Raw genomic sequence first — 14,402 nt, 5'->3', positions numbered from 1 at the left:
ACAGGATTCAAGAGAACAACAACTCTCTTCAGGCACTTTTACAGCGAACAAAGGAGCTGGAAACCAAAACAAGAATCCTATGAAGGACTGAGCTTCTGCCCTGGCAAGGAAATCCAAGCGTGTTATCTAAGGTGGGGCGGGAAACTATAACTGGTGAGAGGGAAGAAGGACATGAGGCACCCCAGGTGGGCCCATAAGCAACACAGAACTATCTTCAACACTCAGTCAGTTCTACCAGTTTCTTTTGCTGCAGGACCCCATAAAACAGTCACTCTCCAGAGACTATTGCCAGCAGCCATATCACCCTGCAACTCACAACTGGCAACCCACTGAAGCTAAGCAGGTGTGAGCCTGGTCAGTACCTGGATGGGAGACCTCCTGGGAAAAACTAAGGTTGCTGCTGGAAGAGGTGTTAGTGGGGTCAGCAGGGGGCGCTCACCCTGCGGTCCATGTGGGTCCTAATGCCCCACTGTAGTGATGGGGACACTATACTGTAAACAGGCGCCGTCCTTCGGATGAGACGTAAAACCGAGGTCCTGACTCTCTGTGGTCATTAAAAATCCCAGGGCGTTTCTCGAAAAGAGTAGGGGTGTAACCCCGGTGTCCTGGCCAAATTTCCCATTGGCCCTTACCAATCATGGCCTCCTAATAATCCCCATCTATGAATTGGCTTCATTACTCTGCTCTCCTCCCCACCGATATCTGATGAGTGGAGAGCGTTCTGGCGCACTATGGCTGCCGTCGCATCATCCAGGTGGATGCTGCACATTGGTGGTGGTGGAGGGGAGTTCCCATTACCTGTAAAGCGCTTTGAGTGGAGTGTCCAGAAAAGCGCTATATAAGTGTAAGCAATTATTATTATTATTATTATTATTATTATTATTGAAGGTAATAAGTATGGCAAGGAAATACTGTAAGTACGTAAGGAAATAATGCTCTCTAACAATTTACAGTAAATCTGTTTAAGTAGAAAACAGCAGGAAGACAGAAAAGTCAAAATAATAGGACAAGATTATATTAATAAGAACATTACACTGGACTGCCACTACAACATTAGTCTAAAATTGAATTAAAATTCGTAGTTGGCACCACATCAAAGGCAAGAAAAATCAGTCATTTGCAGTAATATGAATAGTGACATCATTCTACTGCTAGTCTACTTTGAATGCATTTAATTGTAGCATTTGTATGATTTTTCAAGTGTCTGTAGTGCTGCTGAGAGATGTTTCTGTATAAAGTTCATTGAGAGTACTTCCTAGCATAGTGACCACAGCTACAGACCACAGTAATTTTATTTATGTTTATGATTTAACACACTTTCAGAGCCTGTTGTTCCTGTTCTCCCCTGTTCAGACACAATCTCAGGGTCCAGTGTGTAGTCCCCCTCTGAGTCCTACCAGGATTAACGCCGTGATGTTGACGGGATCTCCAGTCTTCTCGATGATGAGCCGGACCACGGTTGTGCTGCTTTCGTTCACCACAAAATCCGTCTGTCCCAGAAACCTCAGCTCTGTCTGTCCACTCGCATACGGGATGGAAAGTGCTATGAGGAGCCCTGCTAGGGTCAAGACAGTGGGCATTCCTGAAACAACCAAAAGAGGAGATTCAGTCATTCTTTTCATTTATAGGCCAATTTTTTTTCCTGATGGATTCTAAAGTACTATGCATATTGGAAGGGACCCGATCCTGCCCAAAGAGGAATTTATGCAGGACACTGCGTGGTCACCTCTGCTATTCAGAACAGTGCCCTGGGATCCGTGTAACATAACATTATTATACTATATGAATGAAAAAAAACATTAGTTTAATTTCATGATCAATGCATCTATTTAAACATCTTTTTACAACCCATCATATTAGTTCATTTGCTTCCTAGACACGTACAGTAAACAAATAGACAATTTAAGAAAGCCTCTCATTGCCTTCGTACTATTTATCAGTCATATTAAAACTTTAATATGATTAATTTTTATATGTGGAAGAGGAGTGTTTTGTGCTTTCAACACAGAGTTGCCACATCGTAATCTGCTGCTAATGAGAGGATCTCATGCCATTCTTCAAACTACCAAAAGCTTTACACTGGGAAAAGGTTTAAATTCTTTAATTAAATACACAATTAGCTCTGTGAATTCAGGTCGGAAGAACAATAAGACACATAGTCCTCAGGACGTGCGCCACGTTCAACCTCATGCGACAGCAAGTGTTTCCTGTTAGATTGTATTGTAGAGACTCTGGCTGTAGCCACATCCCCTGTGATTTATGTCTGAACTATGATTCCAAAGGGGCAGCGTAGACTTGCATACCTTCAAAAACAACAATAATGACACTTCGACCGAAATCTCTGTAACACTCATTTGTGTTTTGACAACTGCCATGGTTAGGAAACTGACAATCAACCGAACATTTAGAAATCTGAACTTTCAAACAATGGGTTTAGCTGTGCGGGCAAACAGAAGCTGACAGACACTAACTGAAATCTCTTTCGCGGCACTTGAGTTAGGTATGCTGTTTTCCAATCATTTCGGGAATAGGCTGTCTGAATACTAATAGCATGTTTTGCAAGCTCAAATTAATGTGGGTGCAACTCTACAACCAACGTGATCAGCATGTCTTCATCTCAACAAACGCTGCCAGTATGCCTTGGCTGCTGTAAATCATAATCTTTCCTGGTGTCATTTCTTCTCGCTATGTACAGATTAAATCATATGTGAATTCCACAGGACAGTGCAGTGGCTCTGTGACTAAGGATCTGTGCCTGTGGCTGGAAGGTTGCCAGTTCAAATCCTGTGGCCGGCAGAGGAATCCTACTCCGTTGGGCCCCTGAGCAAGGCCCTTAACCCCAACTGCTCCAGGGGCGCTGTACAATAGCTGACCCTGCGCTCTGACCCCCAGCTTCTCTCCCTGTCTGTGTGTCTCATGGAGAGCAAGCTGGGGTATGTGAGAAGACAAATTCCTAATACAAGAAATTGTATACGGCCAATAAAGTGATCTTATCTTCTGCTTCCTCTTCTTTTCGCTTCCTGCCTCATGCATCCCTCCAACCCATCCCCACCTGTGCAGCTGCCCCTAGTTCACTCCTCTCTCTGGTTCCAGTCTCCTTGACCTCTGCCCAGGAGGTCAAGCCAAGCAGAAGAAGCCAAATCTCACCCTACCTAAATATTCAATGAATGCATTGAATGCTTGGGCACCATTATTCCTAGAATTAAGAGACAACAATAAAAGTTAAAACTAGAAAATAAGAAACAGAAAGCTCCTATCTCTGCTGAAATCACAGTGATTGGAGACCTGCCCTGGAACCAGGAATCTGACCAGCATCCAGAGGAGAGCTTGTGAAAATCATCAAAACTGGATTAAGAGATGCTGACTGTGTGAGGAAAGAGAGACACAATGGAAAAATAAAGCCTGTTATTTCTGCTGTACACTCTTGGGTTGCTTTTCAAGCAGAGTCGATGGGAACTTCCTGATTTCATTAAATAGATCAGAGACCTAAAAAATAGTTTTGGTGTAGGCACAAAACAGCTTTTGTCCAATATTTAGATTCTCAAAGCATTTGTGTGCAGAATGAATATCCTATTGATAATGTTATCAAGGAGAACTTAATAAAATTGATTAACAATAAGTTGTGTGCATGATAATAAAACTCACAGTTATGTTAATTAAAATAAAAATACAGTAATATAAAAATAGTATGGCACTTACTTTGTTTTAACAAACCTGCAGTGAAAAACGTAAGAAACATAATCCTGTCCTATGACTCTTCTACTAGAAAGCAAGCAGCATAAGGCTGCCTGTCAGTCAAGCCTATCATGAGACACACTGTACTATTTCTGTTTGACTTCAATCAGATATTAATATCTGGTTAATCAAGGGTTATTCATTTATTGAGCATATGTAGCTGACTTACACTACTTTACATACAGTCTTTTTAGCCCAGGTAAAACTAATGCTGATGCTTTCAAAATTGTGTCTGGATGATGTTTGCAGTTGCTAACAGCTTATGTTTACAGGTTCTCATGTATAACTCAGAGGAGATTAATTTAAGAGAAATCATTTTCTCCAATGTTTTCAATCACATTATACACAATACCAAGCTCTCCTTCTACCACCTGCAACATTATTTTAAATTTGATCACATCTTTAAATTTCAGATGCTGAGAGAGTGATACATGCAAAAAAACTGTTCCATCTTGATTTGTTCAATCAATCTTGGATCTAGGAAAATTCCTAGAAAGTTAAAGTGCAAAATGTTCAAGACTGTGATTAGACCTGTACTACTATATGGAGCTGAATGCTTGGCAGTTGGAAAGAGGGAAAAGAACTTGATGAGAAGAACTGAAATGAGGATGTTGAGATGGATTCTACAGATTTCAATGAAGGATAAGATCAGAAATGAAGAAATCCGTAGACGATGTAGGGTGGTGGATGTGGTTGAGAAGATGCGAGAGGCGAGGTTACGGTGGTATGGACATATCATGAGGAGGGATGTTGAGGAAGTAACAAAGAGGGTAATGGAATTTGAGGTGGAAGGTAACAGAGGAAGAGGCAGGCCTAGAAAGAGGTGGATAGATTGTGTGAGAAAAGATATGGAGGTATGTGAAGTGAGTGAGGAAGATGTGCTCGACAGAGACAAGTGGAGAAGAGCAACCAAAGCAGCTGACCCCAGGACAGTCTGGGACTGAGGCTGTGAAAAAGAAGAAGAAGAAGAAGAATCTTGGATCTTGTGCCATCACTCTATTGACCAGAATTCATTCTTTCCAAAACTACAAAAAAAAATCACACTCTTGCCTAGACAGTTCAATTCGGAACCAATTTGTTGAACAAACACATTCATTGAATTAATTCAGGTGGGGAGCTACATCAGCATGCGAAGGCCGCAAAGGATAAGCAAAGGATAAGCACAATTACAGCATTTGAAATGAATTGTATGTCTCTTACTTTACAGTGTGAACATTCTTTCCAAAACCACACAAAAATCACACTTTTGCCTAGATAGTTCATATCTGCACTGATTTGTTGATCAAACACAGTTCTGACGGAGGTGTTGTTAGATGCTCGATACCTGGCTCTATGTCCGCAATACTTGTAAAGCAGTTACAAGACCTTAAGCGTAGCCACAAGTTTTCTGTTTTTAACTTCCATCCATCCATTTCTTAACCACTTCATGCAATTGAGCATCATGGGGGAGCTAGTGAAGAGAATCCCAGCAAGCAAATAAGCTCAAGGCAGTATATACCCTGGGATTTTTTATCTTCTAAACTGAGAAGACATTTAACCTAAAAAAAGTATGTAACACTAAGTGTTTTAAAAAGCAATGCTTGAACTGAATTCTTTCTTCTAATCAGCAGCACATGAAAAGTACAGCTTTTCCCACTATACATGGCCAGGGCCTGGCACACAGATGGAACCAGCTGCTGTCTTCAAGAAGGAGCACAGCGTCCTGCAAGGAGTTTTTAAATGCAGAAAGTGAATAAAGGCAAACTGACAGTGCTGTTCCACCGCACATCTCCCTTATATCTAATCAATATTATATAATGTTCGCCTCCGCTCTGCAGGGCAACTGCATTTAAAACAGAGTGCACACCACAGCCAGGCAGGAAAGGACACATTCTTCCAGACATCTGCTGAAGGGACACACCTGCTAAGTTTGAACTTTAAAGCAATACCACACTCCTGATCCTTTCTGTAGATAATGCATTTTCCCTATGAATTCCTTTATTCACTTAGCACCTTTGTGGCACAGATAAACTGTAGCTGCCTTTCAAATTAGAAACTGCATTGCTTTAGAACTCTGAACATTTTTATAGTTAAAAACTACGTCTTCGATTTGGACTGACCCAAAGGGCTCACGCAGAGAGGGAAAGCTGAGGATTACAAGCATGAAGGAAACAATACTGTTAACAAACAACAATCTCTTCTGTTTCACTCAAAAAGCCTAATGTTGAGAAGATTACAGAGCCACCTTAGCCCCTTTCTGAAAAGGTCTTTGCTTTCTCCAGCCAGGTCCTTCAGCTAAAACACACAGCAAAGAAACAAGTCTCAGTGAAAATCCTGATCAGTAACCTGGACTGGAAAGATCCCAACACATCGAGCTGTTAAAATTTATATTAACATAATGCGGGTAAGGCAATCCTAGACTACTACTAATCCACGTGATTGAAAGCAGTATTAATTTCTTCTCTTTTACGAAGAAGGTATTGCTTTCTTTAGACTATCATGGCTCCCACACTATCTTCCCAATTTATGTAAGCAATAAAGAAAATCACAGTCTACATTGGACAATACCCATTACCCAGACCTCGGTTCACAATAGCATATTTCACATGTTGTATTAATTAGGTAGCTGAAGGAACACATTTATCTCTTGCTTTCCAAATGCAAATTCAACAGCTAAATGATTAATCAATCAATTGCTCCTCAGAAGCGGCTGTGTATCTTTGTCATTAATACGCTCATGGACATCGTACAGTTGTCTGTTTAGAAATGGGGGTGTTCTCCAAGGGGGGTTAAAAAAGCTTCTGCTCAAAATTACTGTCAGTGGCAATTCTAGAGCAGATGCCTGTGAAAGGATTAAAGAAAGCTGTGTGTTCACCAAACTGGATTAATGTGGGTGACTGAAGCTATAGTGGATCCAAAACATTCAACTGTCACAACAGTTCTAGTGGAAAAAAAAACTTGTCTCATAAACTTTAAAATAACTTGAGATAATGAAACCATTTTTAAAAGGGTTGATTATATAAACATGATCAAAAGTGAAAGTTCATTTCTTAAGGAACTAAAACGCTTTTGCAGAATGTCCAGTACAGCAAGCACCAAAATGTTTCATCTATCTCATTCAAGTGATTTATTCAAGTTGCTTTTACTTGCTTAAATTTCATTTTTTTCCACACAAAAAATAATTCTGTGTTCTGCAGTTTAGTCAAGTTTTAGTTTGAAAAAGTTTGAAATAGAAGTATTCTTAAGACACTACATGCATAATACAGCTAGGTGTAAATTAAAATGTATACTGACATTATTGTTGTTCATTGGAACTTTTCAGAAATAACAATATATTTTTTAAAACCTTTATGCAGATTTTTCAATGCATGATATTTATGCACCAGTCACACGGTTAAAATAATTATGAGTTGTTAGACGATCATGAGCAATGATACAATTTTGTTACAAATACATAATAAAGACATTACAGAAATATATTGTGATGTACAGTATAATAAAATACATTATATTCCAAAATAAATGAAAATGCAAATGAATAATAATTCATGTATTTGTGGAACTTTAATTCTATCCAATGTAACTGGGGATGGTCTTGTGAAAACCCAAAGAGGGACATCATGTCACAATGTTTGGGATTGATCACAACACCCACATCTACATGGTTTCCATAGTTGGATTGATTAATACCCTCATCCATGTATTCCTTTTTTTAATTGTATAATGTTAGCATGCCCAAAGGGGTTGGGCAGCCAGTTGACCTTGGACCCCTGGAGGTTTTTTGGTTCCTCTCCTGTGCCTCGGGGCAACCTTGTTGTGAAAGGCGCTATATAAAAATAAATTGAATTGAATAGTTGAAACACAAATAGTCGCGTTTCAATACACTACTGATAGCTGGCAACAGAGGCAATCCTTTGGTATCAGATGATTTCCACATATTTCCTAGGAAGTCACAATGATTTCTCCTCTTTACTAAATCTGTACAGCCCCACGGGGTTTAGCCCCACACTGTGGCGATTCAGTGGCCAGTTCTGCACCTGGCACTTCTGACACTTCAACCAGATAAATCCAAGGTCTCCAGTCACAATACCCCTTGGCTGTCATTTCAAATCCCACTTCAGGCTTCTCTTTTCACCAGCTGGGAATTATTGTCCCATGCAAAACCACTTCAACTTCCCACCAAGAAAGTTCCTTAGACCTCTGAGTTGGGTATTGTACTGTATTGAGAATGGCATTCAAGCACCGGGTTACAGAAGCTTAAATGAGAGAGTCAGTGAGGCGAGTGTGACTGAAAGTGTTTCCGTTTTAATATTATTTTCTCGCACAGAAGGCGTCACGAAAGCGAACTTCCCCACTTCCTTGACCCTCTCACCTCAGCCGTGACTCTGCAAGACTTCTGCACAGCAGTGCAATGCCAAGTAACTGAGACTTGCCAAGCTGTATCTGATCCTCGCCTGCCAATGTGACAGCATGTATAGTGTTACCTGGATGAACTGTGGGTCATTCTGAGGATCTAGAGTTACTTATGCTGGGAATGAGGCAGTTTCATAATCTTGGCATCAATTATTCAGAATGTAGGAATTCAAAGTCAGTCTAATGAAGCTGTTTGTGCCTGCATAGCAGGTATGATTCATTGGACTTCCAATAGGGAGTAAATAAAATGAGTAACGCCTCAGTTTATAGAAGACCATTCTCAAGAATAGTATGCCCTTAAGCTAGCTTTGTCACCCATTGTGAATCAAAGGGAAACAAACAACCGATGTCATGGTGCTTTATCGATCTTTTAATGGAACCGAAACCTTCCAATCAAAAGATCAATGTCTACACAAAAATAAAAATGTCTCTGAAGCACTTGGAATGTATTAGAGTTGAACTTTTTTTGTGAGTCTGAAGACAGCTTTTCAGTAGTAACAGAACTGTAGAGTAGGGGATTATAAAACAGAAAAAATAAGAGTCCTCTGCCGATAGGGCTTCTAACCATAAAATGTCTCATACATAATTAAAGACGACATCTCAAGGGAGATTTTTGCACGCTATCATCTGTTAACACTTTGCGGACCAGCTTTCCTCTAATTGGGATACATCATTGCCGCATAGAGATGCCTTCACTGTTGGCTACACTCATGCCAATTGACTTTACTGCACAGACATACTGCAGAGAGACACAGCAGCCCTGTTTACACTGTTCTCAGCTGTAACTGAGAAAAAAACTTTCAAACTACCATCAAAATCATTTTCAGTGGTAAAGTGGGGAAAGCACTGAAATCTAAACCTTATCTTCATTTAGAAAAAATGAATTACTGAGAAGTGTAGTATTAAGAAAGTGACAATGATGTTGCTTTCAATGAACTCTCTTCACCTAACACATTATCACATTTTTGTGAGAGACAGTGCTATGTCATATAGCATGTCCTCTTTCTTACAAATTCAATTTAAATTTACATTGTGACAGCTTGATAACCATCCCTGTTGTAATGAAGAATACTATTAGAATGAACGAAAATATAGACCCTGCTTCATAAATATCACATTTTCCACCTAGACTCAGCCTTGACAAGGATTTGAGAAAATATTTCACTATAAATACATCAAATTAGTAATTTGATGAGAGCCTCGAAGTTCTGTGGCTGAAGTTGTTGGAAATAATACACTTTATCTCTTTAAATCAAGGAGTCAATGTAGAAAAAAAGCCCAGACCAGCAAGATCGGTTACGGTGGTATTAAGGGCTAAGTAAACAAATTACAAGACTTTGCCTGTTGTGAAAAACTATGTTGCTGTTGCTGCTGTTGCTGTTGCTGTTGCTGTTGCTGTTGCTGTTGCTGTTGCTGTTGCTGTTGCTGTTGCTGTTGTTTTTTTAGGTTGTATTAAGGTGGTGTCTGGAGGTGAGTTAAGGTGAGCAGTTCAAGTGCACCAACATCTGCAGATCACGTGTCCAAGCATAAGAGCAGAAATCTACACTGCTGGCAGTGGACCTCAGTCAAAGAAGACGCAACGAAGGTGAAAGCAGTAGTGTGAGACTTATACTTGATAGATCACAAGGAAAGGGCACCTCATGCATACAATGTGGAAAGAAAAAGCTACAATCCCACACAGAGGTGCACACTGATATTATCAGCTTTCATCTGCTTCATTTATATATCTATCAGGAAAACACTATCCAGGGTTTTTGGTGATTTTGTCTGTAAGATGTCATTAATCGACTGGTCTGGTAACTCTTTTCCATTGCCTAAGGAGTCATTCAATACTAATAATACAGTAAGATTCTGACTAATTCCTTGAATAAAGAAGAAAGACCAGACTGCAATGCTACTGAAGGTCACTGAATCCATATACACTCGGTAATTTAGTTACGCCAAATTTGAAGGGCTAAAATGAAAATTATATCATATAAAATGGTAAATGCAAAGAAGCTTAGTATCTTCTTACAAACAGCTATCATTTTCTGGTTTTAAAAAAGGCTGAGCCCACATTTATAATTTAGGAAATCGTGTATAATCTGGTTCTGGTCTGTCCGCGAACTTCAGAGAACTTGTGTCGAATGTAGTCAGTGTTTTGACATATCCACGCAGATTTCCAAACTTTACACAAAGGCTGCAGAGATTAATTTCTCTTAAATGTCTTGGCAAGAGATTGTTAGGTCAGAGGTTTGTAGTAATGACAGGTTTAGAAACTGGATAGGATATACAGTATACTAGAAAAAGAACCATTCGAGGATGTGTTTGTTCATGCACAGTACATCATTATCCAGGCCTTTGTGGTCCTTCTTCCCCACACAAAGATAGCAAACATTGACAAATAAGCACTACGGGAGCCAGGACTCTTGTCCGCAATAACAGAGAAAAAAAGCAGCTGTGTATGCATACAGCACTGCCCTAACAAAATATCAGATAATGGTGTTTCGCATTAGAGCAAACGGCTCAAAATAGGGTACAAAGCATGTGGTATAGCCCCCGATTCCTGAGAAACGAAGCAGCAAACCTTTCTCCCGGTGTGCTGTGCAATGAGAAAAAGGCTATAAAGGGTGATAGAAGTGACCTCACAAGAGCCCTGTGCGTCCGGTGCACTGAAAGCAACAGGGGACCTGGCTGATGTGTCAATTCAGACAGCTCAACAGACTTACAGGGAGAGTTGTTGGGCACATTGTCGCATACTGTCACAGACATGGAGTGGAAATAATGCATCCATGTGGTACGACTGTAGCAACCACTGAAGTTGGAGAAACCAGAATTCTTCCAATCACTGTTTTTTTTCCTCCCCAAACTGATAACTGACAGATACCTGTTTCCTCCATCATTCTATACAACATTGACGCCTGAATGTGATGGCAGTCCAACGTGCTCTTCTTTTACTATGAAAGCTGTACAACTCGAGAGAGTGTACATAATCCCTGACACGTCTGGTTAAGGTGTCTGCAGCGTTTCTTCTTCACACATTAAATATGCTGGTTTCTTAGAACTCACAGCTACTTTCTTCTAATTAAAACAAGTACTTCAAACTCAGGGGTTTAACAGTGCTTTTGTTCTGACTTCTGTTCTCAATTACCTTCATCTGCTTATCTTGGACAAATATAAACATATGCACATCACATAAATATAATTGGGATTTTCTGCAGCAAGATCACTTTGGATGCCTTAAAACATGCAATTTGTTCCAGATATAGTATGCTTATGCTCTTACAGACCAGAGGAAAAGTGCAGCAATTCAGCAACTAAGAACGTGTATTGGACAGAACGTCACATTTTAGAAAGGGTTTTAAAATGCTGTAAAAATGTAAGATATCTTATACTTCTGCCTAAAAAAGAAAAACATTTTATCACAAAATACAAACGTCCTTCTCAAATGTATTATTCCCTGTTGTAAACAGCAAAAATGTGGCTGTATCCACACTTACAAGACAATTTCCCTATCAATACCTATGACCTAGATAAAGCAGAGATAGTTCACTGTCTAGGGGTGAAAATATGCTAGATACTAGTACACTAAGAAGAGAAAAAAACATCAATAATTTCTCTAAATATTCTTTAAATTATGTTTCCAAAGCTTTATAGGTTTCTTCTGGGTGTTAATTTACCTACATTCTCGGTAACATAGTTGGTCTAATTATTTCATTAGCTGCATAACTCTAATATGTAAACCTGTCTCCAAGGTGATTTATAGGATACCTTTCATGATGTGAATGTTTTGTGTAAGCAAATGAAAAAGACAGTGTAAAAAATAAGTTTTATTTAGAAAATGTTAAGCTAACTCCAACCCAGGGGACGGCCAATCCCAGTACTGACCAGGCCTACCTTTGCTTGCCGGCACAGAGACGACAAGATTAAGGTACAAGGTGATGACACTTCAGTCAAGAACTGTGAGCAACCTCAGCAATCTCAATGCTGTATAACTGAAAGTGCTGGACACTGAGCTTAAAAAAGCACTCTCTCCAAGTTATTCACAAGCTTTCTCGCCATTTTATTTACATCTTTTTTTTTCCCAACAGTGTTGTTCTGAAAGCACATGGCCTGTAAGTCCAGATGTATGCATACTTTGTTGGAAAGTATGCATACACACACACACTCCATCTGAGATGTTGATTTCAACTAACTGGTTAACCTCCCCAACAACTGAACGTCAATCAAGTCTGCTTCTGCCGCAGAATTCATTCTGGAACTAAAACCAGACCTTGCAAAGACATTGTTCCCATGCCCTTCTCCACAGCTTTCAACTTGTGCCAAACGCATCCTTATAAGAAAAAAAACTACAACGATTTTGTTTTTCAAAAAAGGAAGAAAGGCCCATTGAATTTCAGATGCTCCAAGTACTCAAGTGCAGACCGTTTTCCTTGCTGATTAGCAAGTGTTGCGACAATGGCTGCACTGGAAAGAAAGGTACTTTCAAGGGATTATATAAGAGCTGTTTTTCAACAGCACGAAGCCGAGAGAAGCAAATTATAAACCTTATTACTTCATTGCATGTAACCAATTGGGCCTAGCTGAAATGCTAATTGCCTTTCAAAAGAACTGATGGAGAGAAGAGGATCTTGTGATTCACAGACTAAAATGCACTTTTTGTTCTATTCTTTTTGGTTTTGACATTGTTGTTTTTTTTATACAGAACACCCCGACACACACATACACTCAAACACACACACACCAGTCCCTCACCCAAATCAAACACATTGTCTTTTCCCACAGCCTTTAAGAAAGACGTGCGAAATTCGTTGCGCTCTGCCTGAGCCTCTCCAATCTGCTGCCCTTGACAGACTGACAACAGATGGCTGGATTGAGGACAGAGAAAATCCCTCATAAAGTACAGTACTGACTCAAAAGTCTCACAGCACTGAGCACAGTCATGTGCAGTGGTGTATTTCAGGTGATTAGAAGGCAACTAACTGTATCAAGCTTTTTTAAATAAATAGCAGAATGGGCAAATACTTTGGTAGCTTTTTTCTTCTTAACCCCAGGGAGAAAGTGAAGTATAACCAACAGCAGGTTATACAGGAAGGAGATACAGGTTTATTTTCCAGCAGTCACTGTGCATTACTCTTTTCACTTCATAAACAAATTAAACCAAGAAGAACTGATTGGCTATATCCCGAGGGCTGCAAAGATAATGGTTTCAGGCAATCTACTCCAGAAAGATTTGAAGTCTTCAACATCCCATCACGTATAAATTGAATTTATTTGGCAGATGCTTGGGAGATACACTGCATATCAGGGGCTTTGAAGTGAATGAAATACCACCCAGTGATGAGCTGAGGCAGAGCTTATGTGTGAAGGAGTTCATGTGTGAACCATTACGCCCTGCTTAATTAAGTACTTAAAACATGAACAAATACTGTTCATTTTATGAGGTAAAATGCTGTGTACGATTTTGGTCACACAAAAGACACTGCTGCTCTGGAATCAGTCCAGAGTAGAGCAAACAGAAACATTCTGGGACTCAAGGCACTGTCCTACACTGACCGTTTCAGTCTTGAATAGAGAAGGCTAGGAGGGTATCTCAGTCAAGGATTCTGTCCTCAAAGGCATTGTCAAAGTCAATGAACCATTGAACCCAGTGGACTTTGTCAGGATCAACAGTTAAACTGGGACCAGAGGATGCAAACTGGAACTACAAGGCACGGTTTTTAAATCTAATCTTTAATCAAAGAGTGGTGGGGTAATGGAACAACCTTTTAACCTATTAAATACCATATGGGCGAGATGGTCTGAATAACCCCCTTTCGTTTGCAACCTGTCTTGTGTTCCAGTGTTGTGGATGATTGTGCTTTGTTTACAAGTTTACACTGAACAGCCACGCAGCCTCCCGAGTTCTGGTCCTCAGTCATCACTACTGCTCTCCGTTGTAGCATCAACCACTGCACATGTGCTCAGCCAGTAGACACTGCAGTCCTTCCCTCAGCCCCCCATCGCAGATAGTAAAGCCTGAAGAAGGCTCCACAGCTGAAACATTGTGTCTCTTTTCTTCTCTTTTCAGCATGGGATAAACCTATTACTTGTTCCTTCTGCAGCCTACGCATGCCGACACAGCTACCTGAACTAGTAAAGCCTGAAACACTTCTTTCCAGGTTTAACTGGAATACAAAACAACGCGTTGGTTACTATTATGCCTGAGTGGTACCTCATTTAATAGTGCATGAAGTTCACTTATAAGAGCACGTTTATAGCTTACTCACAGATTGATGATGTTGAGGCGGATTTAG

The 14,402-nt window shown here is 40.1% G+C and overlaps 1 protein-coding gene across 3 annotated transcripts in view; it reads right to left on the bottom strand.

The window, feature by feature from the left end:
• Positions 1-14,402, bottom strand: part of adgrv1 (adhesion G protein-coupled receptor V1) — a 203,674-nt gene that overhangs the window by 179,558 nt on the left and 9,714 nt on the right. For all 3 annotated transcript variants that reach the window (XM_088630676.1, XM_088630677.1, XM_088630678.1), the window contains exon 2: positions 1,398-1,582. In XM_088630676.1, the coding sequence (XP_088486802.1) occupies positions 1,398-1,580 (183 nt within the window). In that variant the 5' untranslated portion in view covers positions 1,581-1,582. The remainder of the gene's footprint in view (positions 1-1,397; positions 1,583-14,402) is intronic.

This window comes from Lepisosteus platostomus, chromosome 4 (genome assembly GCF_059453375.1).
Source record: "Lepisosteus platostomus isolate fLepPlt1 chromosome 4, fLepPlt1.hap1, whole genome shotgun sequence".
Taxonomy (NCBI): domain Eukaryota; kingdom Metazoa; phylum Chordata; class Actinopteri; order Semionotiformes; family Lepisosteidae; genus Lepisosteus; species Lepisosteus platostomus.
The sequence above is the reverse complement of the archived record's forward strand: the minus strand, read 5'-3'. Positions and strand labels throughout refer to the sequence as shown.